The 25,757-nt window shown below is 27.4% G+C and overlaps 2 protein-coding genes across 2 annotated transcripts in view; both read right to left on the bottom strand.

The window, feature by feature from the left end:
• Nucleotides 1-713: 713 nt before the first annotated feature.
• LOC105366735 (uncharacterized) lies at nt 714-14,565 on the bottom strand. The gene is made up of 10 exons (XM_011505273.1): nt 14,326-14,565; nt 8,653-8,953; nt 7,930-8,125; nt 5,420-5,678; nt 4,129-4,382; nt 3,579-3,708; nt 2,913-3,166; nt 2,062-2,233; nt 1,569-1,800; nt 714-1,147 (listed from the first exon to the last, which is right to left on the bottom strand). The coding sequence occupies exons 1-10, from the start codon at nt 14,435-14,437 to the stop codon at nt 826-828; spliced, it is 2,232 nt and encodes a 743-aa protein (XP_011503575.1). The 5' UTR covers nt 14,438-14,565; the 3' UTR covers nt 714-825.
• A 4,349-nt stretch (nt 14,566-18,914) lies between these two features.
• Nucleotides 18,915-25,757, bottom strand: part of kibra (WW and C2 domain containing protein kibra) — a 78,436-nt gene continuing 71,593 nt past the window's right edge. The window contains exons 9-17 of the mRNA XM_011505250.1: nt 25,166-25,529; nt 23,593-23,911; nt 23,118-23,364; nt 22,310-22,396; nt 21,497-21,686; nt 20,879-21,367; nt 20,337-20,570; nt 19,651-20,141; nt 18,915-19,494 (exon numbers count right to left, since the gene is read on the bottom strand). Coding sequence (XP_011503552.1) covers nt 19,107-19,494; nt 19,651-20,141; nt 20,337-20,570; nt 20,879-21,367; nt 21,497-21,686; nt 22,310-22,396; nt 23,118-23,364; nt 23,593-23,911; nt 25,166-25,529 — 2,809 coding nt within the window. The 3' untranslated portion in view covers nt 18,915-19,106. The remainder of the gene's footprint in view (nt 19,495-19,650; nt 20,142-20,336; nt 20,571-20,878; nt 21,368-21,496; nt 21,687-22,309; nt 22,397-23,117; nt 23,365-23,592; nt 23,912-25,165; nt 25,530-25,757) is intronic.

The following is a 25,757-nucleotide window of genomic DNA, read 5'->3' as shown; positions in this document are numbered from 1 at the left end:
AAATTATTCGATAACGTATGCATTTATTAGTTCTATTAAATATAAACAAAATATTTAAATAAATAGCATAATTTATAACATTTTAACAAATTAAGAAATTATTAATTTTATAAATTATATCATTTTGATTTTGTAGAAAATAAATTGAGTGTTGATATTTTGATTATTTTTATACAATATAATTTTTAAGTATAAAAAATAATAATAATGATGCACTCAATATTTTATAAATAAAATTTAATAATTGATATGCTTAAAAATATTTAAAATTAAATAATTTAAAAAAATTTGAATATCCTATAAATTTAGTAATTATATAATCTATTAATTATCACGTGTTGGTATTATTTGCTTAGATTTCTTGTAAAAATCATAATATGTTATTTTATCAAATATATTATTATCAATATTAACAATTATATCGCTGATAGTGAATATAATTTTAAATTTAAGTATACTCTAGATAGAAGAAAATTATGTATATTTATTTATCTTTTTACAAGTATATTTTTATGCATAGTTTTTTTAATAAATCTGACTGAATAATTTAAAATACTATTCATAAGCAATTACAAATATAATACAAATACATATTTTTATAATTATATTCAACTAAAACAAATCTTAATGCGATTAATATACTGTTTGATAATGTTGAAATATTTTTTCAAAAATATAAGTATAAAGTAGTCTTTTATTATTAAAGTCTTGTGCATTATTTTATAAGTGATACTAATGATGAATAAATATAAGGCTTTTCAACTTATACAGTACATTGAATTTAGGATCTAACTTATAGTTGTAAGAGAATTTCGCTAGGTTTCACTATAATTTTTCGAAGGTAAATTTTCCAAGCTCCTTTTTAATGGCAGCGATAAATGATACTGCAGAATCTTCAGATTGCAGCTGTGAGTCGGCTAGTACTCGTACAACCTCGACTTCGGGGAAGGTGGGCTTATGAAAGGGTCCGGCACTTAGGGGGCAAGAACCCCAAGCTCCCCGAGGGTGCGGACCCATGTACTCCGATTCAAGAATATGCTTATATATGTTGTTACGCGGTACTGATATATGAGACCGCAATGTTTCCTCGAATGTTGGTGCCACCTCTTCACTGCAATAATTCGTAATTGCAGTTATACGGTTCATATTTTATTTAAATATGATTTTCATTCCATGAATAAAATAGCATATTTATTATAATAAATATTTGGTAAGGCGATGTCGTGTCAAGTGGGATATTCTTAATTAAGAAATGTAAAAAATTTGTTTGAGAATAGCTTAAAAAATTTGAATTACCAATAACATTATGATTAATCTTTACATTTCATTAGCTTATTTTGAATGCAATATATTGTCGAAAAATGGCTTAGATTAAAATTTCATTGCAGACAGAAGGTTGGTTTTATAACATTAAAATTAAATTTCGTTGATAGTGAATTTTTATTTTCCATGAAGCTCACATCAGGTAATTGTTAGCAATCAAATTTCTATATAATTTTCACTTGTTCTTACTTAATCGTTAGATCAACGACAGATTTATCATTGCCTAATGTAAAAAGATTACTTACCTTATGTATACGATCTTTACACGACTTTCCGAATCAAGGGAATACCATTGTAGTGAACACCTGGCATCGGACTGTTGTTGTTTTTCGCAAGTCGATTGTTGCTTTGTCTCTCGTACTTCAACCCGACCGGAGGAATCCTCGAAAAGTTCGTTGAGCCGCTTACGCGCTCGTCCCACAGGCCCTTGAGGCACGACCTCAGATTCCAGCTTTGCTGGCGTTGGCGCGATATTGCCTTTACATGGGTCACATCTTTTCAACGATTGAACTTCTCAAGCTCCACTGATTTATCTCAATAACGCATGCGAAAACATGGTCAAAGCGTTCCCCATTTCTTTTCGTTTATATTTCACCAATCGAACAATTGTTTAATATCTTCGTTTATACAACCAATATAGAATACTTTGACTATGCTTACGCTTAATATACGAATCGATGATATCGATATTGTTAAAAAATTAATTAAAAAAGTTTAAAATATTGATTAATTTATAACCCATACCTTCCACAGCTCTTTTTCTTTTCAAATCCCACACGATGGGCCCCAAGACTCCGGGATCTTTACCGGCACTCAATGTTCTTGAAAAACCATAATCATTTTCTTTCCCAAGATTATAGCCCCTTGCTTGTATTTCAGGAGGTTCAAACTCTACATCTAAGTTCTTCATCTTGATAATATGAAAATTGGTTATTTTTTTATGGCTATGTTCAACAACGTATTCAAAATTACAATATATTTTTAATTGAAATATAATACTACGATAATGATTTTATTGTTGCTATATCGTATTACTATATATTAGATTACTTTTGTAATAGCAGGTGCACTATGTTTCTATGAATCTATAAATATACACGTATAAAACATACGAAATGTGTATATAAAATTGTTACTTAAACTGAAATATGCTAATTTATTTTGAAGATAATAACGATTATTATTTTATTTTTAAGCATAATATCTTTAATATTTAATTATATATTGTAATTATTTTTAATACTTTTTAAACAAATACCAAAGGTCATTTAATACATTTTGTTTTTTTTTTAATACTTGGTTTATGTTGGTATCTTTGATCGTGCCATCCAAGATATTTTATCTTACAATATTTTATATTTTTCTATATTGTACATTATTAAGATTTTGTTTACTTCACCTCTAAATGTACGTTAATTTAATCTTGTATTAAAAATTAGAATCATTAGAATAAAAAATTAGAATCATTAGAAATATCTTCATTTGAATTTTTGCATCCATAATGTGGAAATCAATCGATTAGATAGATTGCTATTCATTATGGTATATAGTACGTTATAGAGTACGATTAAAATCTTGAAACAACATACAATGGTGGATTCGAGGACCTTGGAGAGTGGTTCGACGCTTCTCATACTTGGGAACTGTTTACACGAAGGCATGGACAAATAAGAGTATGGCGATCCCATACTTTCTTCAAGCACTTCTTCAGACAACAAGCTCTTTTCTAAAGGATTGAGATTATCGATTTGAATTCCAGTCGAACCAATAGACTCCGGACTTTGCGAATCATTGACGATATTTGCCCGCTGTACATGCCTAAATACGAGCAAGGGCACAAAATCTTAATTATTAATAGTACGTAGTTATTGCCCCATTCTTTATTCGAATCAGTCAGTAATGGCTATTACCCAACGTATAAAATAAATATCAATAGAATAAAATTTAAATAATTTTCTTTCTGTTATATATTAATATGAAAATGAAAATAGCTTTATAAAAATTCAAAATATAAGTTTTAATATGAATTATTAATTCATAAATAGAAATTTATTTCATTAAATTAGTATTATTAAATATTAAATATTAGTACATATATAGAAGCATTATGTAATAGTCGCATTATGTAGTAGGATTATGTAAGTTATATAAATAATGTTTACAATGACTTACAGAACACTTTTAAATAAAAATATTTGAAGTAAAACAAAATTAAAGAAACAAAAAGCTATTATTAAATGGATCGAAGGTAGTGCATACGTACTCTGGTCTGGAAATTCCAGTGTAGTTTTCCGTATTCCAGGATTCAACATGTTCCTGGCGTCTTTTCAGTTCTTCTAGATTATTTTCTCTGGTAGCATCGCAAACATTTTGTTTGGCGGTATTCTGGAAATATGACTTTGAATAACCTTTGTAAGTCTAAAGTATTATTATATATTATTGCTTTATTGAACTTGCAGATCATTAAATTTTGTTATGTTTCTATTTAGTTTTTTTAAGCTTTGTGTTATTTAAGCTTTTCTATCATCACAGAATTCTTTGTTTTCAATGAATAATAAAACATGTTTTCAGAAAACAAATTTAAAATCTGTTTTTATATTTACAGTTACATTTTTTATATTAATTATTTACTTTAATTAATGTGAAAATAAAATTTCATAAAATTTTGAGAATAATAAACATAACTTATCAAAGAACATATTGTACATAATGTTTGCATTAGAACTTACATAAATATTATCATTGACAATAAATAATTCTCTTTCTTCGAATTTCCAATAATAAATTAAGCATAAGTAAACATACACGTCTCTCGGTCTCAGCAATGTAGGCGGTATTGTCAACATCAGAAGTCATTGGAGCATATTCCTCGTCCTTTATAAGTATTTTATGATTGGGCTGTATAACACCGGAATCCTTAGCGTGCTTGTGTTTGGTGAGAACAAAGAGACCGAAAACGATGATGAGTAACAGGAATACGCCGAGGGAAGTCGCCCCGACCAGTAATAAGGCGTCTCGCTTCTTCGAGAGCGCTAGAGGACGAGATTCTTTTAGATAGGCTGTAATTAACACATATGCAAAATGAAAACATTTTTAATGATTTTAATACTACGGTTCATTTTAATATGAGGCGAATAATGTCTATCAATATGAATAATGGAGGTGAGATGTATTAAAGATAAAGCCGTAATATTACATTAATTTCATAAATGATAATATTATGATACAATAATGATACAATATGAATTTTTAATTAACAAAAATTAAAATATTATTGTATTAATTACATATTTCTAATATACAGAGCATTCCCACTTATTCTTATTTTTGGTAGTGTAGTACCAAAAACATACAAATTCTATCACATGTCTGAAAAGTATAAAACTTTGTTTCTTTAAGATTTTTACATATAAAGAAAATAGATTTTATTGATATTTAATTTTCATACTAAACATACATTAGTTGTTAAATATGAAAATCTATATTTAAAATAATGTTCCACGTTAATATTTTCACACTATTATAAGCAATTTTCAAGTTTAATACGACTTTATTACTTTTCATATTAAATTATTTATTAAATTAAATACTTCATTGAATGTATAAATTTTTTTCAGAAAAATGTAAATAACTTTACCATTAAAATAACAATTATTTAATCGCGTGTACACAATATGAACTATTATATGAATTTTTTCTTTATATTCATAAAAAAGTTATTTTTTTATTTTTTGTAAAATTTAATACAGAGTAAATTTATTATTTCCATGGCATCAAACGAATTAATTTTATCCAAATTAATTTTGTTTTAATACAATAATAGTCTAATTATAATGGCAATTATGTGTATATTAATTATTGATTTAAAATATTTAATAAGAAATCAGGCAGAAAATTGCATTATCTTTTTTATGAATTTCACAAACAATAAATATCAATATAGTTAGTCAATAACATTGACTGTTAGTGTTTAATATAAATAATATTGCCTATCCCAATGAATATTAATATCTTATAAAAGATCTGTATGCTTGCATAGTTAAAATATCCCTTGCCCTCGTGTAAAAGAAAATAGATAAATAAAATAATGACTTACGTTCACTCTGGATGAGTACAGGTGTACCAAGTTCGAGAGCAACCTCCTGGGCAGAGAGCAGCGCCATGTCCTTGGCCGCGGTTTCTGCTGGCACAGGTTTGCCGCCGAGGTGGACCGTATAGATGAGCTTCGTGGCGCCGGTCTCCATCAGAGAGGTGTTATGCATACGCACCTGGACGAGACCGACATTGACGTTGGAGACTGGTTTAGAATGCGTGTCATTCCGACTTTCGAGTTCCACCAAGAGTGCTCGCCTAGCCTTAGCTATGTGCACGGGTCGCATACGTAATAGTGAGACTCTCCGCACTGACGTCCTATTCAACCATATCCGTGATGCTGAGTTTGTTGTCTTATCCCTTATCTAAGGTTAACGTATGCGTCAGCGAGTAGGAAGGTATGCATTTTTTGCGCAATCGTGCCTCGCGCTTAGAACGGATTGTGATGTCTGAATATCATCTGTGTCGCACGTTTATTAGTCAATCAATCATAAATTTAACAACTGAGACACACTACGGGTGAACTAAAAAAATCAAATCGAATACAAATTTAACGTTTATATTATAAAATGAATATATTGACTTACAATTTCATTTACAAAGTGTATTTGAATTTAATTTTATTACAAAATCAATTAAAATTTTCGCAATAATTCAATCAGGTTATAATCAAATGTACATTATTGTTCGAGATTGCAAGGCCTTTTTCAATGCAATATAACATCTGGCAAAACAACATCGTAAATTTGTGTTTAGATTTCAAACTTTCTGGCTCGCAACTATCTAGCAATAGTGTCATAAAACATCTGGAAAAACAAAACAATAAACACGGGAAAAACCCACTCTTTAGGCATCTGTACGAATTCGTTCCGCTCGGTCCCCCCTCCCCTTTGCCGTTGTCTACAAGTTGTCATGCTGTCGCCAGATGCGTCAGCGACAACGAGAGCTCTTCTTGCCGAAAAGGCCAAGAGACGACTACGTCCTTAATTAACTATGAAGCCAAAAGAGGCGCTGCCTTCGCTCTGTATGGGTGGAGTCTCTGATTGGACGAAGAATAAGGGAAGGGGTTCAAGTGAAATTCATGGTCAGCAAATGTATTTAAGGGGCGGATTTTTCAATACTCATCACTCTTGATATAACACTCTCGATATAACTCTCAATGCAGTGCTTATTCAAATAAGTGAAGCGGAAGTCCATTAACGCTGCGAAGGGAACAGTGCTTACACGTCCTAGAGGAACGACGACATACACTCATATGTCCACTAACGTAGTTCAAGAAACCGTCGTTACAAGTTCAAAGGGAGCAACGACAATCCGCATATCAGAGTCCGAAGATGCTGGCAGTTTCCTATTAACGCAGTTCAACACAGCTATCATTACAAGTCCTATTGGCGGGCGACGCATTCCAACGACAAGTGTCCAGTGACAAGCCCCCTTATAAGAAGAAAGAACAAGGAGGTTCCCATTTTAAATAAACCAGCAGTCTTCGTAAATAATATTATTATTACCATAATTACATACTTTGAGATTCAGAGTATTACATCGACAAGCAATCAAGGGCGAAGAAGCTCTCCCCAGAGCAACAGTGCGGAACAGATTCCAGTACGCGTCGTCAATTTCGCGCCCGCAAAAAGGGCGTCTTTTCGGCAACCCTCACCTTCGTTCAAGTTCGGACGCTTATGAAATTAAGCAACAAACAGCGCGAGTGTCGACGAATCAAGCTTCGCGCCGCTCTGCGGTAAAATTCAATCATTACGCTGCATCCGTAACCTCAACCACACACGTGCTCATTCAAACAGCGCTAGTGTCGACGAATGAAACTTTGTGCCATTCTACATTCACATTCAAACAATCGAGCTGCATAGATGAGTATACGTTTTCCACTGCAAACACATCACTTCAACCCAAGAATTATTTCAATTATTAATAATATTAATACTAATCAACCTTGACATCAATAAATAACAGAATAAACAGCATATACATCAGCCATACTTGTATTGTATTATTATAATATTCCTTCCACTTGTGACCTTTCATCGCTACCACACAACACCCGTGGTCTCTGAGTTGTCAACGGCATCAAATTATATCCTTCGAACCGGCCTTGGTAAAACAAGCCGGAACGGCGAATACATTTTGTACAATTATATATACATATATGTTATGTATTTTGTATAATTTTTTAACGTACTATTATTCATAATGTATTAAATTATATATTATCTAATTAAAAGCCAGTATAATAAAAAAAAGACAATGTGGTTTTAAAAATCTCAATATTTTTATGATTTTTAAAATTTAAAATATAATTTTTTCACTATGTTTTAATATAACAATCGTGAAATGTAACACATAATGGTAACAAAAAATTTTAGTGTTATTGTCAATTCTATTAACATTCTGAAATAATGAGATGATACTATACAGATAAATTATTAAAGTATAATATTTTAAAATATAACAAAGAACGATAGAGATGTATTTGGGTTATTATCCAAAATACAAAATTACCTTCAAATCTCCCGTCGTTTGATTCTGCGTGATGGTTTCACGCTTAGAAAAGCTGTTACGCACATGTATTTCAGGCAGTAGACCTAAATGTTTTTGCTGTTGTCTAGTAAAAGCTGCTTTGTAAAGTCTAGCTAGTCGAAGCTCAACTTTTGACGGAACGCTTTCTCCTGCTTTCAATACCGTCAATAACCAATATCTGCAATGATCATGACTTGCGTTAAGCATGACAGTAAAATTATTTTTAAAACTAGGTCGAAGCTATCGTGTACTTATAATTTTTTTAGGGTAATTCAGTATTTTTATTACAAATAAAAATTGAGTCTACGATGATACATCTTCCAGTAAAAAATTAAAAATTTATAATATAAATATGTATGTATTTCGAGCAAAATAAAGTTTGATTTGATAGTAAATTTCATCATTTTATACTATAGAAACTTTAACAAAAAATATCTTTTTCATTGAATTTTTTTAAATTTAATAGTTACTATTTATTTGAGTATTATTATAGTTAATAAATATTAATATATATAATATAATATTATTTACACATTCACAAATCGAAATACACCTTTTGAATTAATAAAAGGTATTGTATACATAATGTCGAATGTATTATATCTATAATAAATAAAATATGTTGAGTCAACAATAGTTACTACAATTTTATTTCTATTCAAATGAATAATTTAACCAATAGTATATAAAGAAAATAAGTTTAACCGTGGTCCAGGATCGTTATCAAGTAGCATATTAACGTTTTCATTAACGTTGTCAATGAATGTGGGTGTCGGTTTAATGCAAGAAACACATTCCAAAGATTGGTGATTGTGCATATCTCCCATTTGCTGCTGGATTGAATCCTCTGTTACATAAATTGTCGTCGTATGTTGAATCGTGTGTGTCTTATAAAGCGTGATAATGGGACTTAGCCACGTAGGTGTGTCCTCCGCAGCTGTCCAGAAAAAGTCTTGAAGATGGACGCGTCGTCCTGGTAAATGCTCAATCAGTATAATTTCATCTTCTAAGAACCGAACGTCAGCGGTGTGTATCGATTTGTAACAAAACATAATCCTTATTAGAAATATCAATATAATCTTTCTAAGATTTTGTTATAATGTGTTAAATTTAGTACAATGATTAAATAAACTATTTTCAAAAATAAAACTGCAACATTACGTTAAAACATGTTAATTTAAATTCTATATCTTACTAATTCTATTTATATAATAAAGAAACAAGTAAATATGTTTAAATTGTGTATACCAATTACATTAGATAATCCTAATACTTCTAACGACAATATGATGATTAATATTTTCATAATATTCAAATCCAATTATATGTTTTGAAATTTAATTTATTATTTAATAAAATATTTTAAAAATATTATTAACGCAATAATGATTTCATTAGCATTTCATTATATTCAATATTAAGTATAAAAACGTTTTGTAACAGATTATTGAAGTATATATAATTAACAACTCGGTTTATGTATATTATTATCTAAAATTAATTAATTTAATATCAATTTTAAATTACATTAATTTCAAATTTAAAAGATGAAATATATTTTTAGTAAATTTGTATCCAGTTTATTTTTTATGTTCATTCGATCGCATCATAAATACTCAAACAAATATATGTATATATATATATATATATATATATATACATGTTACATTACACATATGACTATACTTTCACTCTAGCAAAGACCTTGATGTATTAAAAAGAGTTCAATGTAAATAATAATGAAGTAATTTAAGTTTCAATGAAATATGTAATTTAAAAAATGCATTTAATTTTCATAAATTAAATTTTATTTTATTTATATTTGTTGTATAGTCACTAAATTTTTTTATTTAATTAATGCATTAATAAAAAGAGAAAGAATAATATATTTGCAAATTTTGTTTTGATTATAATGATTTTTAGTTATATGTATTACTCAAGATATTAAATATTAAAATATATTATGAATAATAATTCGACGAACAAGATATCTACGTAAAATTATTATGTAACTTAAAATGTTAACTATTTAATTATTTTAATTAATAACAAATGCATTATACTTATTACAAATTCATTGAGTAACCTGATATTATTTTTGTTAGTCACTAGACCTTGAAATGCATATGAAGTTTTTAAATAATACATATTAATACTTTTTAATTTCTACAGTGACTCTATGTTTGATATACTTTATCATATAATTTTAGTTATAATGATATTAAATTGAAAACTAATTAATATAATATATAATATATTAATTATACATTAAAGTTTATTTTAAGATAAATAAGGAGTTAAGATTCAAATCTTTTAAGATACATTCATACTTTTCATGTTTCAAAGATTAAAAATTAAGCAGCGATCTGTCATTGAACAATTCGTAGTTACGGAAGAAGTGATAAATACGAATAGAATATAAAGATGAAATCACAAACAAGAATACAATATATATATTTAAATTAAAAAATGATGACATGGTAATTAATAGTACTTATAACTTACACAAAAAACAGATACATAAATTAGAAATGATAAATGTATTTAGCATACACAGCATTGTTCAGTATTCGAATACTGATAAAAACGGACAGTATCGATCTGCTAAGTATCAAATGTGTCAAATATATAAACTTCAAGTCTTAATAGTCTGCTTACTAGTGCAAGGTGAGCTAAAAGTTAAAAATTTTATTTGACATCGGAAAACAAATGGTGTGTGCACCTCCCTTTTAATGATCCATTGTTTTTCCTAACTCGCAGGTCTAACCTAATTCCACGGTCTGCTTACTATTTCCTGGTCGGAAGTACCGCAAACGTTTGAATATAATTTCTCAGTTGAATCAGTATTTCATAAATTTTATGCAAAAGTAACTTTTTTGTATAGCTATCAATGATTGTTTTATGGCTCAATGTTGCTAATGATTTTTTGTTAAGATGTTTCAACAAATGCGATCGTAACTTTGGCTTCTACGCTTCGTGTTGAATCATAATTACCATATAGATATATATAATAAAAATCAATGGCTTTTCTTAATTTAGTCACTTTTTATAAATGTGCAACATCTTTTCAACTTCTCTAAAAAATGTTAATGTATAATAAGTATATTAAATATAATAAATAACTTATAGTAATGGAAAATATGAGTTATTTAGTTATTTATTCGATACATATGTACATATGATAAAATATAAACTTATAAACTTATTACATATATACGTAAACTCTTGCATTTTCGGTATATTTAACACGAAATGTAAGTATTAAATCAATAGAAAACTGAGTTTCTATGGTAAATGCTTGGAATTATTTTTAATACTATAAATCCTTTTTAATCTCAACATATTAATAACAAACTATGAAAATCTTTTATTCAACATTCTCTGTATTTAGACAGTTGTAAAAATACTTATAATAAAAGCCAATTATAAAATAAAGCTTTATATGATAAATGTATAATGGATTGTAATTGTAAATATATAAATATAGAATTTATTCAAACTATACTTTTCAAAACCAGCAAAGAAACAGTAAAACTATAATTTATGTGGTAAGTACTAGTATTAATAATAATACTAATAACATGAATAATATTACTGTTAGTACAAATACTGCTACTTAGGTAGTCATTTTATATTATCACTTATTTTCATCATTAACAAGAGTTGAATATCTTTAATATTATAATCATTTAATAGCTTAATAATTAATACACAATTCATTTAAGTCATTGTTTAAATATGATTTAATAATATTTTCAAGGAATAACTATATAAAAATAAATTTATAAAAAGAATCTTCTATTAATTATTAATAAAAATCTTAATATATCTATGAAAGCTTACAAAAGGTATACACCAATAAGAAGATTTGATATACCAATAGCTGTAAATATTGAGTCAGTCGAGATAAAAGGAAGTAAAGTTATATAAGCTAAACAGCTTTTTTATTCTATAAATCATCATATAGAATAAAAACGGAAACTAACTAGAGGATAAATTTATATATATTAAACTACTATTAATATTTTAGTTAAAGGACTAACTTGAAGATACTCTAACTTTAAAAATCTAAATGTCTGGCACTTGTTTCGTGACTGGGGCACCTATATATGCTTTCAAGCATCATCACAATTGATGAGCATATGAATTTTATGAAAGACATATATTTTGTATTTATTTTAAATGAACCGCTATATTGTTATATCGATCCTTTGTGATAACAAAATTTCACGTTTTTTATTTCTAAAGTTTGACGAATTTTTCTTTTTCACTGAATATATTTATTTGATTCATTTATATTATACTGGTTTTTATCATTGAACAAATTATTCGATTGTAATGATGAGTTATATGAATTTTTTAATTATAAGATCACAATTGTAATGTATTTTCAAATAAAGTGATTTATTGTCATCATCATTTCAATTAACATCATATTGATTCATATAATTTAAATTGTACATAACATAATTTCAATTATAAAATATAATATCAATTAATTCATTAAAATTTATCTAATTTTTCAATAGATTAATGTAAATTTCATTTAATTATAGTTATCATCAAAATATTAATTATTATTTAATTACTATTTACTAAATATTATTTGATGCATAATCTAGGCAAGAAGCTTATATATTTATTATAAATATAAGAGTCGTCTCGTTTGAATGTTTTAACGCTCTAATTTCCATTCATTGCGATCTATAATATATTTTATCAATTTACTATATTATTTAATTATGTGAAGTATATATTTATATATTTTAGATTCAATACACGTATAAATATTTAATAAAATATATCTCTTAATTATAAATATTTTATATTTAACGTACAATATTTAGAAAAAAATAAGCAAATATAATTAACGTGAAGTTGCTGTATTAAATAATCAGTTTTCAGTAAAAGTATTTAACATTTAACAATTGAACTCTATCTAAAAAATATATATGTTTATAAGTAGTTCATAAGGATACTATTACTCTAGTACATTTTTCTTAAAAAATCACATTTTTTAAATCGTAATAATACAACAAAAGCCCTTCAATAGACAATATCATAAAAATAATGCACTTTAGCCTTGTATGTGACTCATAAAACCTACATTGCAATATATGTTCGAAGCAGAAAATAAGTCGTGCGCTCAAAAGATGTATTAAAAAATATTTGAATACGCCTTCTAAAGAATTAAAATCCAAAGGATGAATTGTAATTCATTATTAGTTTCCATCTACAAATATGATGTTTTCTCATAGCTGAGTATATTTATACCACTGCCTTTACTTTTATTTTCATTTCTTTCCGTGAATAGTGAAAGTATACTGGAAATAGAACCAACTAAAGCGCATTAATTAATGACCTCGTATTAAGCAGTACCTTGTATTTTTAAAACTGTATATTAGTACATGTTTTCATTTATTTTTTATATTTGTATATACAGGTACGAAGGCCATTTTGGCGATAGTTTCGGATTGTAAATATAAAAATTACGTTAAAGCAACAATTATTTACTTTATATAATATTTAAAATTAAATTAAATTTTCACTAATTAAAATACGTGAAAGAAATTTATTAAATGAGATATTGGTTCATATTTTTAACTAAAAATTTAATCTATATTACCTTTCGATGATTCAACACTAACGTTTCTAATATTACGTTTATAATTTTGTTGCATTAGAATATTAAAATTCTTTCACAAATTCATTGGAATTATATTAAATTACTAAATTTGTCTAGAAGAATATTAAGATTTTAATTAAATAAAATATTTGTTAATACGTAGAAACTAATAAACTACCAATTCTAAGTTGTTAATTATGCGAATTACCTAATTATATTATTTTTTTGTAATACATCGCTCTTTTATATCATTATAAAAAGTATTTATTTCATTATTAAAAATGTGTTATCAATTAATAAATAGGTACTAAATATATTTAGCATTAAAAACAGAAAAATCGATTACGAAACACATTTCATAACTATTCTGCTTGAAATAACTTTTTGTTTTCTTTCTTTACATCGAATAAAAAGAATTCATTTGCCAATGTTTTTGTAAATACAAAATTTATAAAATTCCAAATAAATAAAAATTTGTTTACATTATTTTTGTACATTTTGGTCTGAAACTTATTCTTTATTTACATTGAAATAATTAATTATAATTTCAATACAATTCAAAATATATAAAAAAATATCTTGATATAATAATAAAATTTCAACTAATAATATATTTAAAAATATTACTTATTAAATAACATTGCATTTTATTTAATACATTTATTACACTTGATAGTGTTAGTTTAACTTATCCTTTATTTACAGAAATTACTGGCCAATTGTATTACAACTATTTAGGGCTGATCATGTACCTGCGCCGGGCGGTAATGCAGCTAATGCCAACTCCAAAAGGAACACGAAGTTGACGATGGTTGCAGTTTGGCACTGGACGTAGTAGACGTATGTTACGGCTACCCAAAGCATCGCAAGGCACGCGTTACTTCCAACTGATATCAATGATAATCTTTGAACGGCCGTTAAGTAGTGCTACGCATGCGCTTCTTTCACTCACTCCTACTTGCCTAGCGATCGATTCCTCTTTTAACGAGAGGTCCGCTGAGTATTCTGAGAAAATATTTCTCTACGAGTATTTTCAATCGATTTTCTCAAAAAAATCACTTTTGTAAAAAATCCGTCATGTTAGTTATCTCCTTGAGAAAAAGTGAAAACAAAAAGAGATGAATAATATCGGTAGAAAACCATAGTTAATTTAATAAATTGTACTGCTAATTGCATTGGAAATTCATGATAGTAGACTGCAATAATATGATTAATAAAAATGATTAGATAAAGAGAGAAGCATCAATTTGATAGTGAGTTACGTTTTAAAATAGTAATGTTACTGTATTTGCAAAAAAATTAGTTTCATTTACATTACGTAACACGATATACTGGGTATATGAACATCAAGTACGCACATGCACGTGCGCACAAATATTTATATTTATTGTGATAATATGGAAAATGATTATCTATATGACACCTATACATTAATTTAAAGATTCAGAAACTTGATCGATTCTTTATCAAAATAGTTATTTCTAGAAATTTTTAAATAATAGAAAAATACTGTTTTACAAATATTAAAGTCAGTTTGAATTTTACAAAAAATTGCATTAATTTTTTTATAAAAGATAAACTATAGATTTTATAATATATATTTTTTAATTAAATATCTATAATATAAAGTTTAAAGAAAAGATTTATTTCACATATATTTTTCAAGTAAAGAGATAGAATAAGAAAATTCAGAAAGAGTATGTAATAGATTTATATATTTTTATTATTACTGTTTAATTTTATAGCAAATGCAATAACGCAAATGAATTTTTAAATTTAAACAAATTTTTGAAAAAAATTAAAATTTTTGGTATTTTTTTGTACATCGTGAAATTTATTTTGAGCGGTGACAAAATTCAAGTTGAAATAGAAATGATATTATAAACACTTCCTATTTCTAATTCAATATTTAATATTAGATGATATGATTATTTTTATTAATATTACTACGTTAAATATCACATAATATTAAATAATCGAATAGGTTTAAATTTGAATTTGAATTATGCTTATGTCTAAAATTACGATAGAATTATTGATTGTTCATTATATGACTTGCTTTTATATTATTTATAATGATATAACAATATAACGATAATGCTTTTATGTTATTATATGATATATATATGATAACTTTTTATAAGATTTTAATAAAATATTAATATAATATTAAAATAACAATAAATAGTAGTGGTAGTGGTAGTGGTAGCATGAACAGCAGCAACAATAATAGCAGCAGTAGCAGCAGGAACAGCAGCAGTAATTCATATTAAAAATGATAATTGAAATAATTAAAATAATAATTATAATAGAGATAATAATTCTTGATACATAAATATTATATGGACGCTGTCCTAACAGTTCGTAGAATGACTAATATTTGAATAAGACAATAATATTTTAAAAAGACAATTGACGCAATACAATACAACCATTGCATATTATATGATACGTTATAACCAATATTTTTGTAATTATAATCTTTATGCTTAAGATCTTATGTTTTCTTCTCTTCTCAATGATATTAATATACTCAATAAATATACTCAATTTAGGTACTCATATAAGTTGATACACAGATTTTTTTATATACAAACAGTACAGATTAATTGTACAAATGATTTTCCAGTCTACATAATTTTAAAATTAAATTCTTTTATTAGATTTCATCTTATCCACATTGTTTTCAAAACATATGAAAAATAATAATTTTCAAATTATAAGTCTGTGAATAAGGCTACAAGATAAATTTTAGCATCTTTGTTTTTCTACACTTAATCAGTTAAAAATATTTGTATAAAATTCGGTATAAAAATTCTCTATTTTTTAGTTTATAAATTAACTTCATCTCCATTATAGTATTTTTATTTCCATTTCGTACATTTTTCATGCTTTACTCATTTTAAAATCGCACGCACATTAAACAAATGACATTTTAACCAAGACATATATTTTCAATGAGATCAAATACTGTACGAATTTATTATTAGGTTTATAATTGTTTAAAAAATTACGCAGAAATAGTTTACCGGAATACATAAACATGTATTTATAAAATGTAAAGAATCTATTAAATCATTTTTCATAATTTTAATACATTCGGCATTCGAATTAACATTATGTTGATGTTTAAATAAAAATCGATATCTTTATAAAGGAGTTTATAAGACATTTACCTTTCATCGGTAATTTATGGCTTATTCGTTAATTTTTTTCTTAATTGAAATATAAATAAATTAGTCTCACAAATTTACTTTTTTAAAAGTACCTTAGATTATTCAGACTATATTGAATCATTTTTTAAAAAGACAGACCAGCTGCTCGGTGGATTTTTAACCCTATGCTATGATTACTTATTTATTTATTAACTTTTGTATAGAATAACGATTTATTAAACAATTTATTAAAAATGAAAATCCATATTTAAATTTCTGACGTTTATGTATTTTAATCATGCATGGCACCTGACTTTTTTTTACATTACACAAGACTCTGGTAACCATGAATATTAAAGATTCACTTTTTAAATAGAGATTTTATTTTAACTAAAAACTTTAAAAATCAGAAATTAAAAAGTTCGTATTACTTACATACGTGTACTGAATTCCAATTGAGCCTCATTTAAGTCTCATTATGAGTCTTTATTCTTTCGAGTAATTTGATCCCGAAGATGAATTAGAAAAGCGATTAGCAAGGATTCTTTCCTTTTATCTAAAACGCCTATTTTATTCTATCTCTTGCTCTGTCACTAAAAGAAAGTTTTTAAATAAACAAAAAACTTATCATATTCGTAAAATAGTATAACAGTTTAAAATTTATTAAATGTTGATCATTTTTGCAATCGTATATAGTTTTTTCAAATTTTTATTGAATGTAGTAATATTTCTTTATGAAAATAATTATACAGATGAAAAATGTATTTATCAGTAATTTTATGATATAAGTAAAATTATTATTTTTTTTTTTTTAATAAAAATCATGGTTTCTAATCTTTATAATTGAACATAATTTTTATATTATTACATTATTAATTAATAATACAGTTCGATACACCCGCATAGAAAATTATACTTGTATATGTAATTATCAATTAATTACATTTTTTTATTGTAAGTAATTCTAACAGTATCGTCTAAAAGAGATAAGTTTTTAATGACATATTTATTACAGCCTTTTTACATTTTTTAAAAATAATGCTAAAATATATTCCTTTGATAAAAATGATATCATTTATAAAGGCACAGTGGCAATCGTACGATTCAATAATTAAAATTTAAAATGTTTTTCGCGCAACAGCCGAAAGGAATATTGTTTATATAATTTCAGATCTCTTAAAATATAATGCCAGCTATTACACTTTTCCAATATTTATTTCTGTACTATTTACTTATTTCAAATTTTACTATTCTACGCCTCTCGAATATTGACATAATCGTTTTAAAATTCATTCTTTTTGTAGTTTCAAGTTCGCATTTTAAATTCACTTTACCTTAAAAAAAATAATAAAAAAATAAAAAAACTCTTATGGCCTCTTTATAAAAAATAATTTTCCGAAAATGTGAAGAAAGATAAGTTTATAAAATCTACAAGCCAGTCAAACAAAGCTCATTATATCTAATTGACTGGATAATACTACGTTCTCCCTACATTTCTGCAAAGTATTTTCAGGCTGCTTAATTGATTTAATAATTCTGGAATTTATTTTTAAAATAATACAAATCATATACTTGAAAGTACAAAAAATTGTTAGCGTGATGATTTGCGTGTATATATACTTATATATAAATAAAAAGATTTAGTTACAATTTTGATTCTTATCATTTTGTTACCATATAAATACTTGCATTAAGATTTAAAGAATACAAGTACAAGACTCTATTATGTCCATTCCTTTACATATTTGATTAGAATGAGAGTTGCAATAATGCTGTTAGCACAGTATACCAATTTAATGTTAAAGAATCATCTTTAAATGTGATTTTCAACGATATTACTATTCCAATTTCAATAGATAAAGTTTAAGGTTCTATCTGTTATTATAACTCCAATTATAACTACATTGATTGCATTACGCAATTAACATGAGTTTCTTTATAATTTGATTCAAGCGAGAGATACTTTCTTTGGTGGCATATTCTTCAATAGTTAAAAAATTGTTGATTAAAACAAACAACAATTATAAGTAATATTTAATTTTTATGAAGTGTTTATATTATTTTACGATTTGTAGCAGTAAATTTCATGTATTATAATAATCAATAGTTAAAAGAATGATTTATTAAAGATTGCAATCAATTCAAAGTTTAAAAGTTTTAAATATTTGAAAAAATATGTTGGTATTTTTAATTAATATTTTATATTTAACTAGCTTAAGAGATAGTTTGAATTTAGCTATAAAACAGAAATTTTAAAACGCATAATCAATTCTTCCATAACTATTTGAAGTACAATATCGTCAATTAAGAGTTTGAAACAACTTGAACATCATACGATTAACATACTCGCACGATTAACAGCTGACTGTATGTTTTTTTCAAACTTCGACTCCGAGCACTCTATCGACAACATATTCGTACCTCTTCGGTTCGCCGTCCTCTTCTCCAGTCACTTTCTGTCCACCGACTATTTGTGGTTCACTTTTAATCACATCCCTTAAAATCTTGCTACTTCTGTCACTATTTGTTGCGATGCTCGTATTAATGATGGTTGGAACTTTAATGATAGTGGTAGTCGAAGGTCCACTGATTTTACGACTAACATGATTGTGTACTGCACCGCTTCTACTAAAACTTGTCTTCACCGGTTCAGAAGCATATCTACGATGGTCTTGACCAAGTACTAAGTTTCTTTCCAATGTTAACTCATCGGCTGGAAGTACTGGTACATTTAAGTTTACTCGTGTAAAGAAAGCCATTTTCTCTCTATAAATAAACGAGAAAAGTTGATTTTAATGCTATATATTTTTAGTTCCTTTATAACACATTCAAGTATTTTAATAATAACAATAATTATTAGTTTCGCTTCCTAAGTCTTTGAAATTAAATCTCATTTGCATGGATAAAAAGTTAAGGACTTACTTAAAAGATATGATATCTGGTTTGCCTTTGCCAGCTTTTGTCTTCCTAAGCTTATAAATCTCTTTGCTAGTCTTCCTCAGCATTTTCTCAACCTTTTTATCCTCAAGGCTCTTGCCGTTTTTGCCGTTCTCGGCCTGTTGCATAAGTACTTGAAACTTGTCGTCCTCGAGAAGCCAACTAGCCATGTCAACATCACCTTTTTCGCGTGCTTGCTCGAGCCTCTGTTTGAGTTCGCGTAACCTGTTGAGCTCGTCGTGCAGGTTAGTAAGTCGCGCGTGTTGCGCTTGCAGATCTAGCTCGAGGTCAAGGGAGGTGCGCGTCGTCGCCGAAAAGTGGTTCGACCTGGATTTCGATGACGAAGAAGGTAACTTGCAGTTAAGAACAGATGACGGACGCCTCCAGCGCAATGAGCGCCGCTCTACTGAATTTCGTTGGAAAGGGCCACCGCGACGGTACAGTGGCATACTGCTATCGCTATCACTACGGTTCAACTGTGAACAAGATACAGTTATATATATATATACAGACACACACATACAGACACACAAAAACAATAATACGATATATTTGTTAATTTAGTTCAAATTGGTATTTTATTGCTATTATTTATATTTTATCATTAATGCCGTAATTGTATCATATACATGTTTATTATTCTCTGTAATAAAACCGTAAAGGATATTTACTCGACAGATGTAATGATTTCTGCTGACTGCTGCACTTGGTGAAAAAGTCTGGCTTCTTTTGATCACAATGGAGTTTTTATCGTCGTGTACTGCACCAGGTACGACTCCTGCCGCCGAAAGCTTCCTTTGCTTGCCCTGCTCTGGAATAAAAACACATTCAGTGTTTGTTTCCTTATCTAAGGTGCGATTTGCTACCGCTACTGTTGTTTTCTCTTCAATCAGCTCTTCATCCTCCTGAAACAATTTTTTAACGAAATAATTCTCATTGATATTAAGTTTCTTCTAAACGAATAGTTGGAAAATATAAAACGGTAAAATGCATACATTTTAAATTAGAAATAATCAACAAGCTATGTAATAAATAAATAAATATATATATAACTGATTTGACCGATTTAAAATGATAGATGGTTTAAAGAGCACCATATAGTAAATTTTATACTGATTTACTTTCTTTTACAATATGAAATATTTAATTATAACATGCGTTTATAATATAGTAACATACATGCTATATTAAATAAGATAAATGCAAAATATACCTCGTGCTCTAATACATCTTCAAGGATATTTTCTTCAATCATAAACTCAACAATAATGCCTTCCTCATCGCTGTCCTCACTTTCACCGCTTTCACTTTCACTTTCACCAACCCCCTCCTCTTCTTCCTCAGGACTCTTGAGGCAATTGGCAAGCTCTTCAAGCCTCAATGAAACCGCGGTTTGGAGCTCTTCGCAACCCTGATTACGCGTCAGGGTCGATGTTTGCGAACTTATAATTGTGCTTTCGTCGCTGCTTTCTTCTTTGGTGTTCTGTACGCTGCTGCTCTGACTGCCACTTCGATACATCGAGATATCTGATTCTTGTTTATCGTGCCTTGTCAACAACTGTTGCTGTGAATTTGATAACGACTGCGAGGGCCGAGAGTCACTGTCAGCTGAATGCTGCATAAAACGAAATGATAAGATGTTGTACCATTTTACGCTCGGTGTCTCTGGATTAAAGTCTGCCAGGGAAACTTGAGCTGAACCCTACAAGAATATTTTTGTGTTCATTGGATTTTCTGTTTATATCTGTTTTCTTTTTTTATTTGACAAAATTTATTTAGATAAAAATAAGTTATTGCTAATAAACAACGTTTTAATAAATATTAAACTTACTAAGCATTCCTCGGACTCTTCATTAGTACACCACACATTGACTTGTAATGTTTTTGTATATAGTTTATTTAATGGTACGGCAATGGGGAATGCTTCGCCAAAAGTGGGCTTACGTAAATCCACAACTGGTTTCGTACAGCATACATGATTTACTGATAGTTGCATCGGTAACAAAGCTGCTTTTATATATCTGCAAATATTATGAAATACATATTTTAACATATTTAAAATTTATATATATATTACTGCTCTTACAAACTCAACTTATTATCTGAAAACTTAATATATTGATTTTAATGTTACTATTTAAATGAAAGAGAATAATTGTAATTTAATATAAATTCATCTTAAATAATTAAAAATTAAGAAACATTATTTCTATAGTTTTAAACATAATATATTAACATTATAAATCATATATTATTAAAAAAAATTTAATTTATTTAAACAATTAATTGTAAAGAATATGGAAAACTTTAATTCTATAATTTACTCAGCAATAAAATTGTAGATATATTTTTTAATTATATGCCAAACATATTAAATAATAATAAATTATTTAATAAATTAGTTATGCTTTTATGGTAGATTCTTAAAAATTATTTTACTTTATATCATAATGTATTGATAGTTTAAACTCCATTTAAAATACAACACAATTCGAACATATAATGCAAATCATTAAATAAATCAAAATCTATTACGATAAAGAAATTGATCAAAGAAGTCGGAAATTGAAGTCAAGCTATTATTATTGTCTGATATTACTAGGACTCACAAGTAAATTAATCCACTCTAAACTAAGTTACTTACACTTGCATGCTTTCGGGAATTAAGAGGGCGCCAAGATTTCTTGCACGTTCGATACCGATGTGAAGGAGTCCGTCGCTAACTGAATATCTGTAAACGAAGAAAATATTCTTGATAACAATAAATAAAATTCATTAATTAAATAGAATTTTATTGTTTAATTGCTGAGTTACAATTTTTTAATTATTTATATCTGATTATTAAAAAATGTAAATATAATTTACAAATTTATAAAATATTAAATAAATGATCTTGGAATTGCTTTTTAAAGATAATTCAAAGTTTCTCGATTTAAATGAGTTTAATTGATGAAAAACATGTTTATAAAAATTGGTGATACAATTATTAATTGCATTCTTTATGATTTTTTAAATTCTATTAACAGCTTATTTAATTGATTTGAAATGTTTTTAGAGAAATCAATAAACATTCATTAACAGTTGATTAATATTTATTAAGGGGTAATTATATAAATAGTTATTTAATTTAGTATCTACATCTTTTGAAGTTCTTTGCAAATCCTTCACATTTATTAAAAAATATATTATAAATTATAAAACATTTTTAATACGTTTTATTTAATATTACCACAGATATCTTTTATTCCAAAAGAATTACTTTTTTTATTTATTTAAGTCAAAGAAATTTGTAGTTAAGTAAACTATGTATTTATTTTATTGTTATGAATCGAATTCTCAATTTGTTTGTAATAGTAAATTATAATTATAGAAATTAAAATGTTAATAAATCGCCTATTTTTTGTTGAAATAATTTACTTAATATATACTAAAATACTACATATCAGACTTACCTAAGTTTAATTTGGACTTGAGCGGTTTCAAAGTTGACGTCACTTGTAATAACAGTCTCGGGACCCACTATCCCACAAAACCTCCTGTTGGAAGCCTCAAATACGCCAGAATCTCCGGCGACACTTTCGTCAGACACAGCTGCCGACACAGAACGCGTGTTTGTGCCCGACGAGCTCGCACGTGAGCATATGCCCGTCGGGGGTGGTGTCTCACTTATAGGAGACAATGGTGGCTCCTGTGTCAATCCTATGATGGTAAGGAATAGAAATCTTTGTACAATGGGTTTCATTTATAAGATATTTAACATATGCTTTGATATTGGATTTCGCCTTTTTTTCTTATTAAATTTTACATGTAAAAACAGGTTTTAGTTTAAATTTTCAAATATTTTTTTAATTAATAAAATACAGTAATTTCAAGAGTTTACTGTTTTATAAGTGACAATTGAGAAAGAAATTGAAAGTTAAAACCAACCAATAAGGGCCGGCCTGCCAAGTCCACTACCCTGCGACATGTTACATGATTGTAGATCTATGGGTGATAGGAGAGTGTGTTTAGGTTGTTGTTGGAGTAATTGCTGATGGTGCTGCTGTTGAGGCTGATTTGGATGATGCTGATTATACTCGACACTAGAGCATTGTTGCTCTTGGATTGTTTGCTGACTTAGTCGTAGCTCTACAAGCTTATCTTCCAATTGCGTTCTGTCAAGATGCGTTGACGTTATTGAGGAAAGGAGACGCTGCTGCTGTCGACGTTGCAATTCAATCTGCTCATAGGCCGGCGGTGGACCAATCTACGAACGCAATTTGTAACTTAAATTTTTTTATCTTTATTAGATTATAATTGATAATATTTTAATATATAATTTAATGGATCGTATCGCAAAATTTTTATAATTATAAAAATTATTGTCTTTTTAGATAAACTGGTTAATATTAAAAGAATTAATTAAGGTAATATTATTAATTTAAATAATAATGTTAATAATGCAAAATTATATAATTCATTGGAATTAGTATGTAGTAGTAAAATATATGATATAGAATATAATCATTTTTAAGGATTTGGCTCATTTTTAACCCAAATTTATTTGGTTTTTATTCTTTTTTATTTAAACCACACCATAAAATATAAAGAATATTATTCAATAGTGGTAATATATGAACAAAATTATAACCATGAATTATTAGGTGCATTGCTGAGTATTTTATATTTAGGAAGTATAAACATTAAAAATTTTAAATATGCTCTTTGTAAAGTTACAATTTAAAAATTTATTAACAACAGATCAGCAATGGTTTCAATCTAATTCAATTTCAATTTTAAAATTTCGTTGAAATTAAAATTCTCAAAATATCTTTATAATTTATTTTGTGTTTAAAAGTTATCAATTGTAAAAATAATATCGAATTTCATGAAACAAATAAATCACGAATAAAAGCGTTTAATATTAAAAACAAATGTTTAATACTCACACTTAATTTAATCACAAATTTTGTATAATTAATTATAATTGTTTCTTAAATTTAATCAAAGAGAATTTATATTAGACATAATGCAATGAATATAAAAAATCCGTTTTTTTATTCTAACAAGTTATTCACTAATTTGTTAAATATTGAAATTAAGAAATTTTACTATATATTTTAACAAAGTAATGTAAAATATATTTGTACTGTATTTTGTATGTAGTTTTGATACAAATAACATTTGAACATACTAAATTTTAAGTAATTTATTATCATTCAAAAAATTCTTGGTATACCTTAATAAACTAAGCTGATAAAGAAAAAAATGAAAAAATGTTCAAATCTAATATAAAATATTTTATCAATAATATTATTATAATTTGTAATACAATAATTAAAATACATATGCGGTTGAAAAAAAAATATATATTTGCAATGTTAGAAAGTGATTTATTCAAGGAAGTTTTTTTTTTGCTAATAGAATTTCATTAATAAACAAACACATTTTAAATAAAATAAAAATTTATATGGAAATAACCAAACCTAAACAAATTGCATACAAAAACGGACAAACTTACTGGTGCGTTTTCATAGAGAGGCGAGACTGGAGGCGATACGCTTGACAAACTGGATCTGGGCGAGAGGCTAGGCTGGGACCTGCCGGGTGAGGGTGTGCCGAGGTTGTTGCCAACAGTAATGCTTTGCTCAGAACCCTTGAGTAACCTTTCAACGCGTCGATGGAGATCGACCATATCGACAGGTCGTTCTTGCTGTGCTGTACCCATGTATTGAGGTCCACCATAGATGTCGGTGAAACTCAGCCCTGAACTCAGCGAACCCTTACTACTAGTCGTGCTGAGGCTGCCTAAACTCGAGCTGCTACTGACCGACAACGTGCTCGCCGACAGACTCTTCAACTGATTTTCGAGCATCGCCATCGATCTACAGATACGGATTAAAGAAATTTTTTGTAGAATAATAACTCTTTGCAAGAAATTATAGCGTGATACGAACGTTATTATCATACAGATTTTATTACGATTATAATTTGTAACAGACATAATATACTATCTACAGAGTAGTTAAGTATCCATAATTAATGCGAATATGTAATAATTTTGGCGATTTCATATACCAGCAGTACTATTCATACCGATAAGGATACATTTA

This window comes from Ceratosolen solmsi, unplaced genomic scaffold (genome assembly GCF_000503995.2).
Source record: "Ceratosolen solmsi marchali unplaced genomic scaffold, CerSol_1.0 scaffold5, whole genome shotgun sequence".
Classification (NCBI taxonomy): domain Eukaryota; kingdom Metazoa; phylum Arthropoda; class Insecta; order Hymenoptera; family Agaonidae; genus Ceratosolen; species Ceratosolen solmsi.
The sequence above is the reverse complement of the archived record's forward strand: the minus strand, read 5'-3'. Positions and strand labels throughout refer to the sequence as shown.

Excerpts from the sequence above, each read along its gene's own strand:
- LOC105366735 (XM_011505273.1), bottom strand. The coding sequence starts at position 14,437 with ATGCTTTGGGTAGCCGTAACATACGTCTACTACGTCCAGTGCCAAACT. Across the intron at positions 5,679-7,929 it reads AAACGACGGGAGATTTGAAG|GCTAGGCGAGCACTCTTGGT; the intron begins GTAATTTTGTAT and ends CACATAGCTAAG. Across the intron at positions 1,148-1,568 it reads GTAAAGATCGTATACATAAG|TATGAACCGTATAACTGCAA; the intron begins GTAAGTAATCTT and ends ATTTAAATAAAA.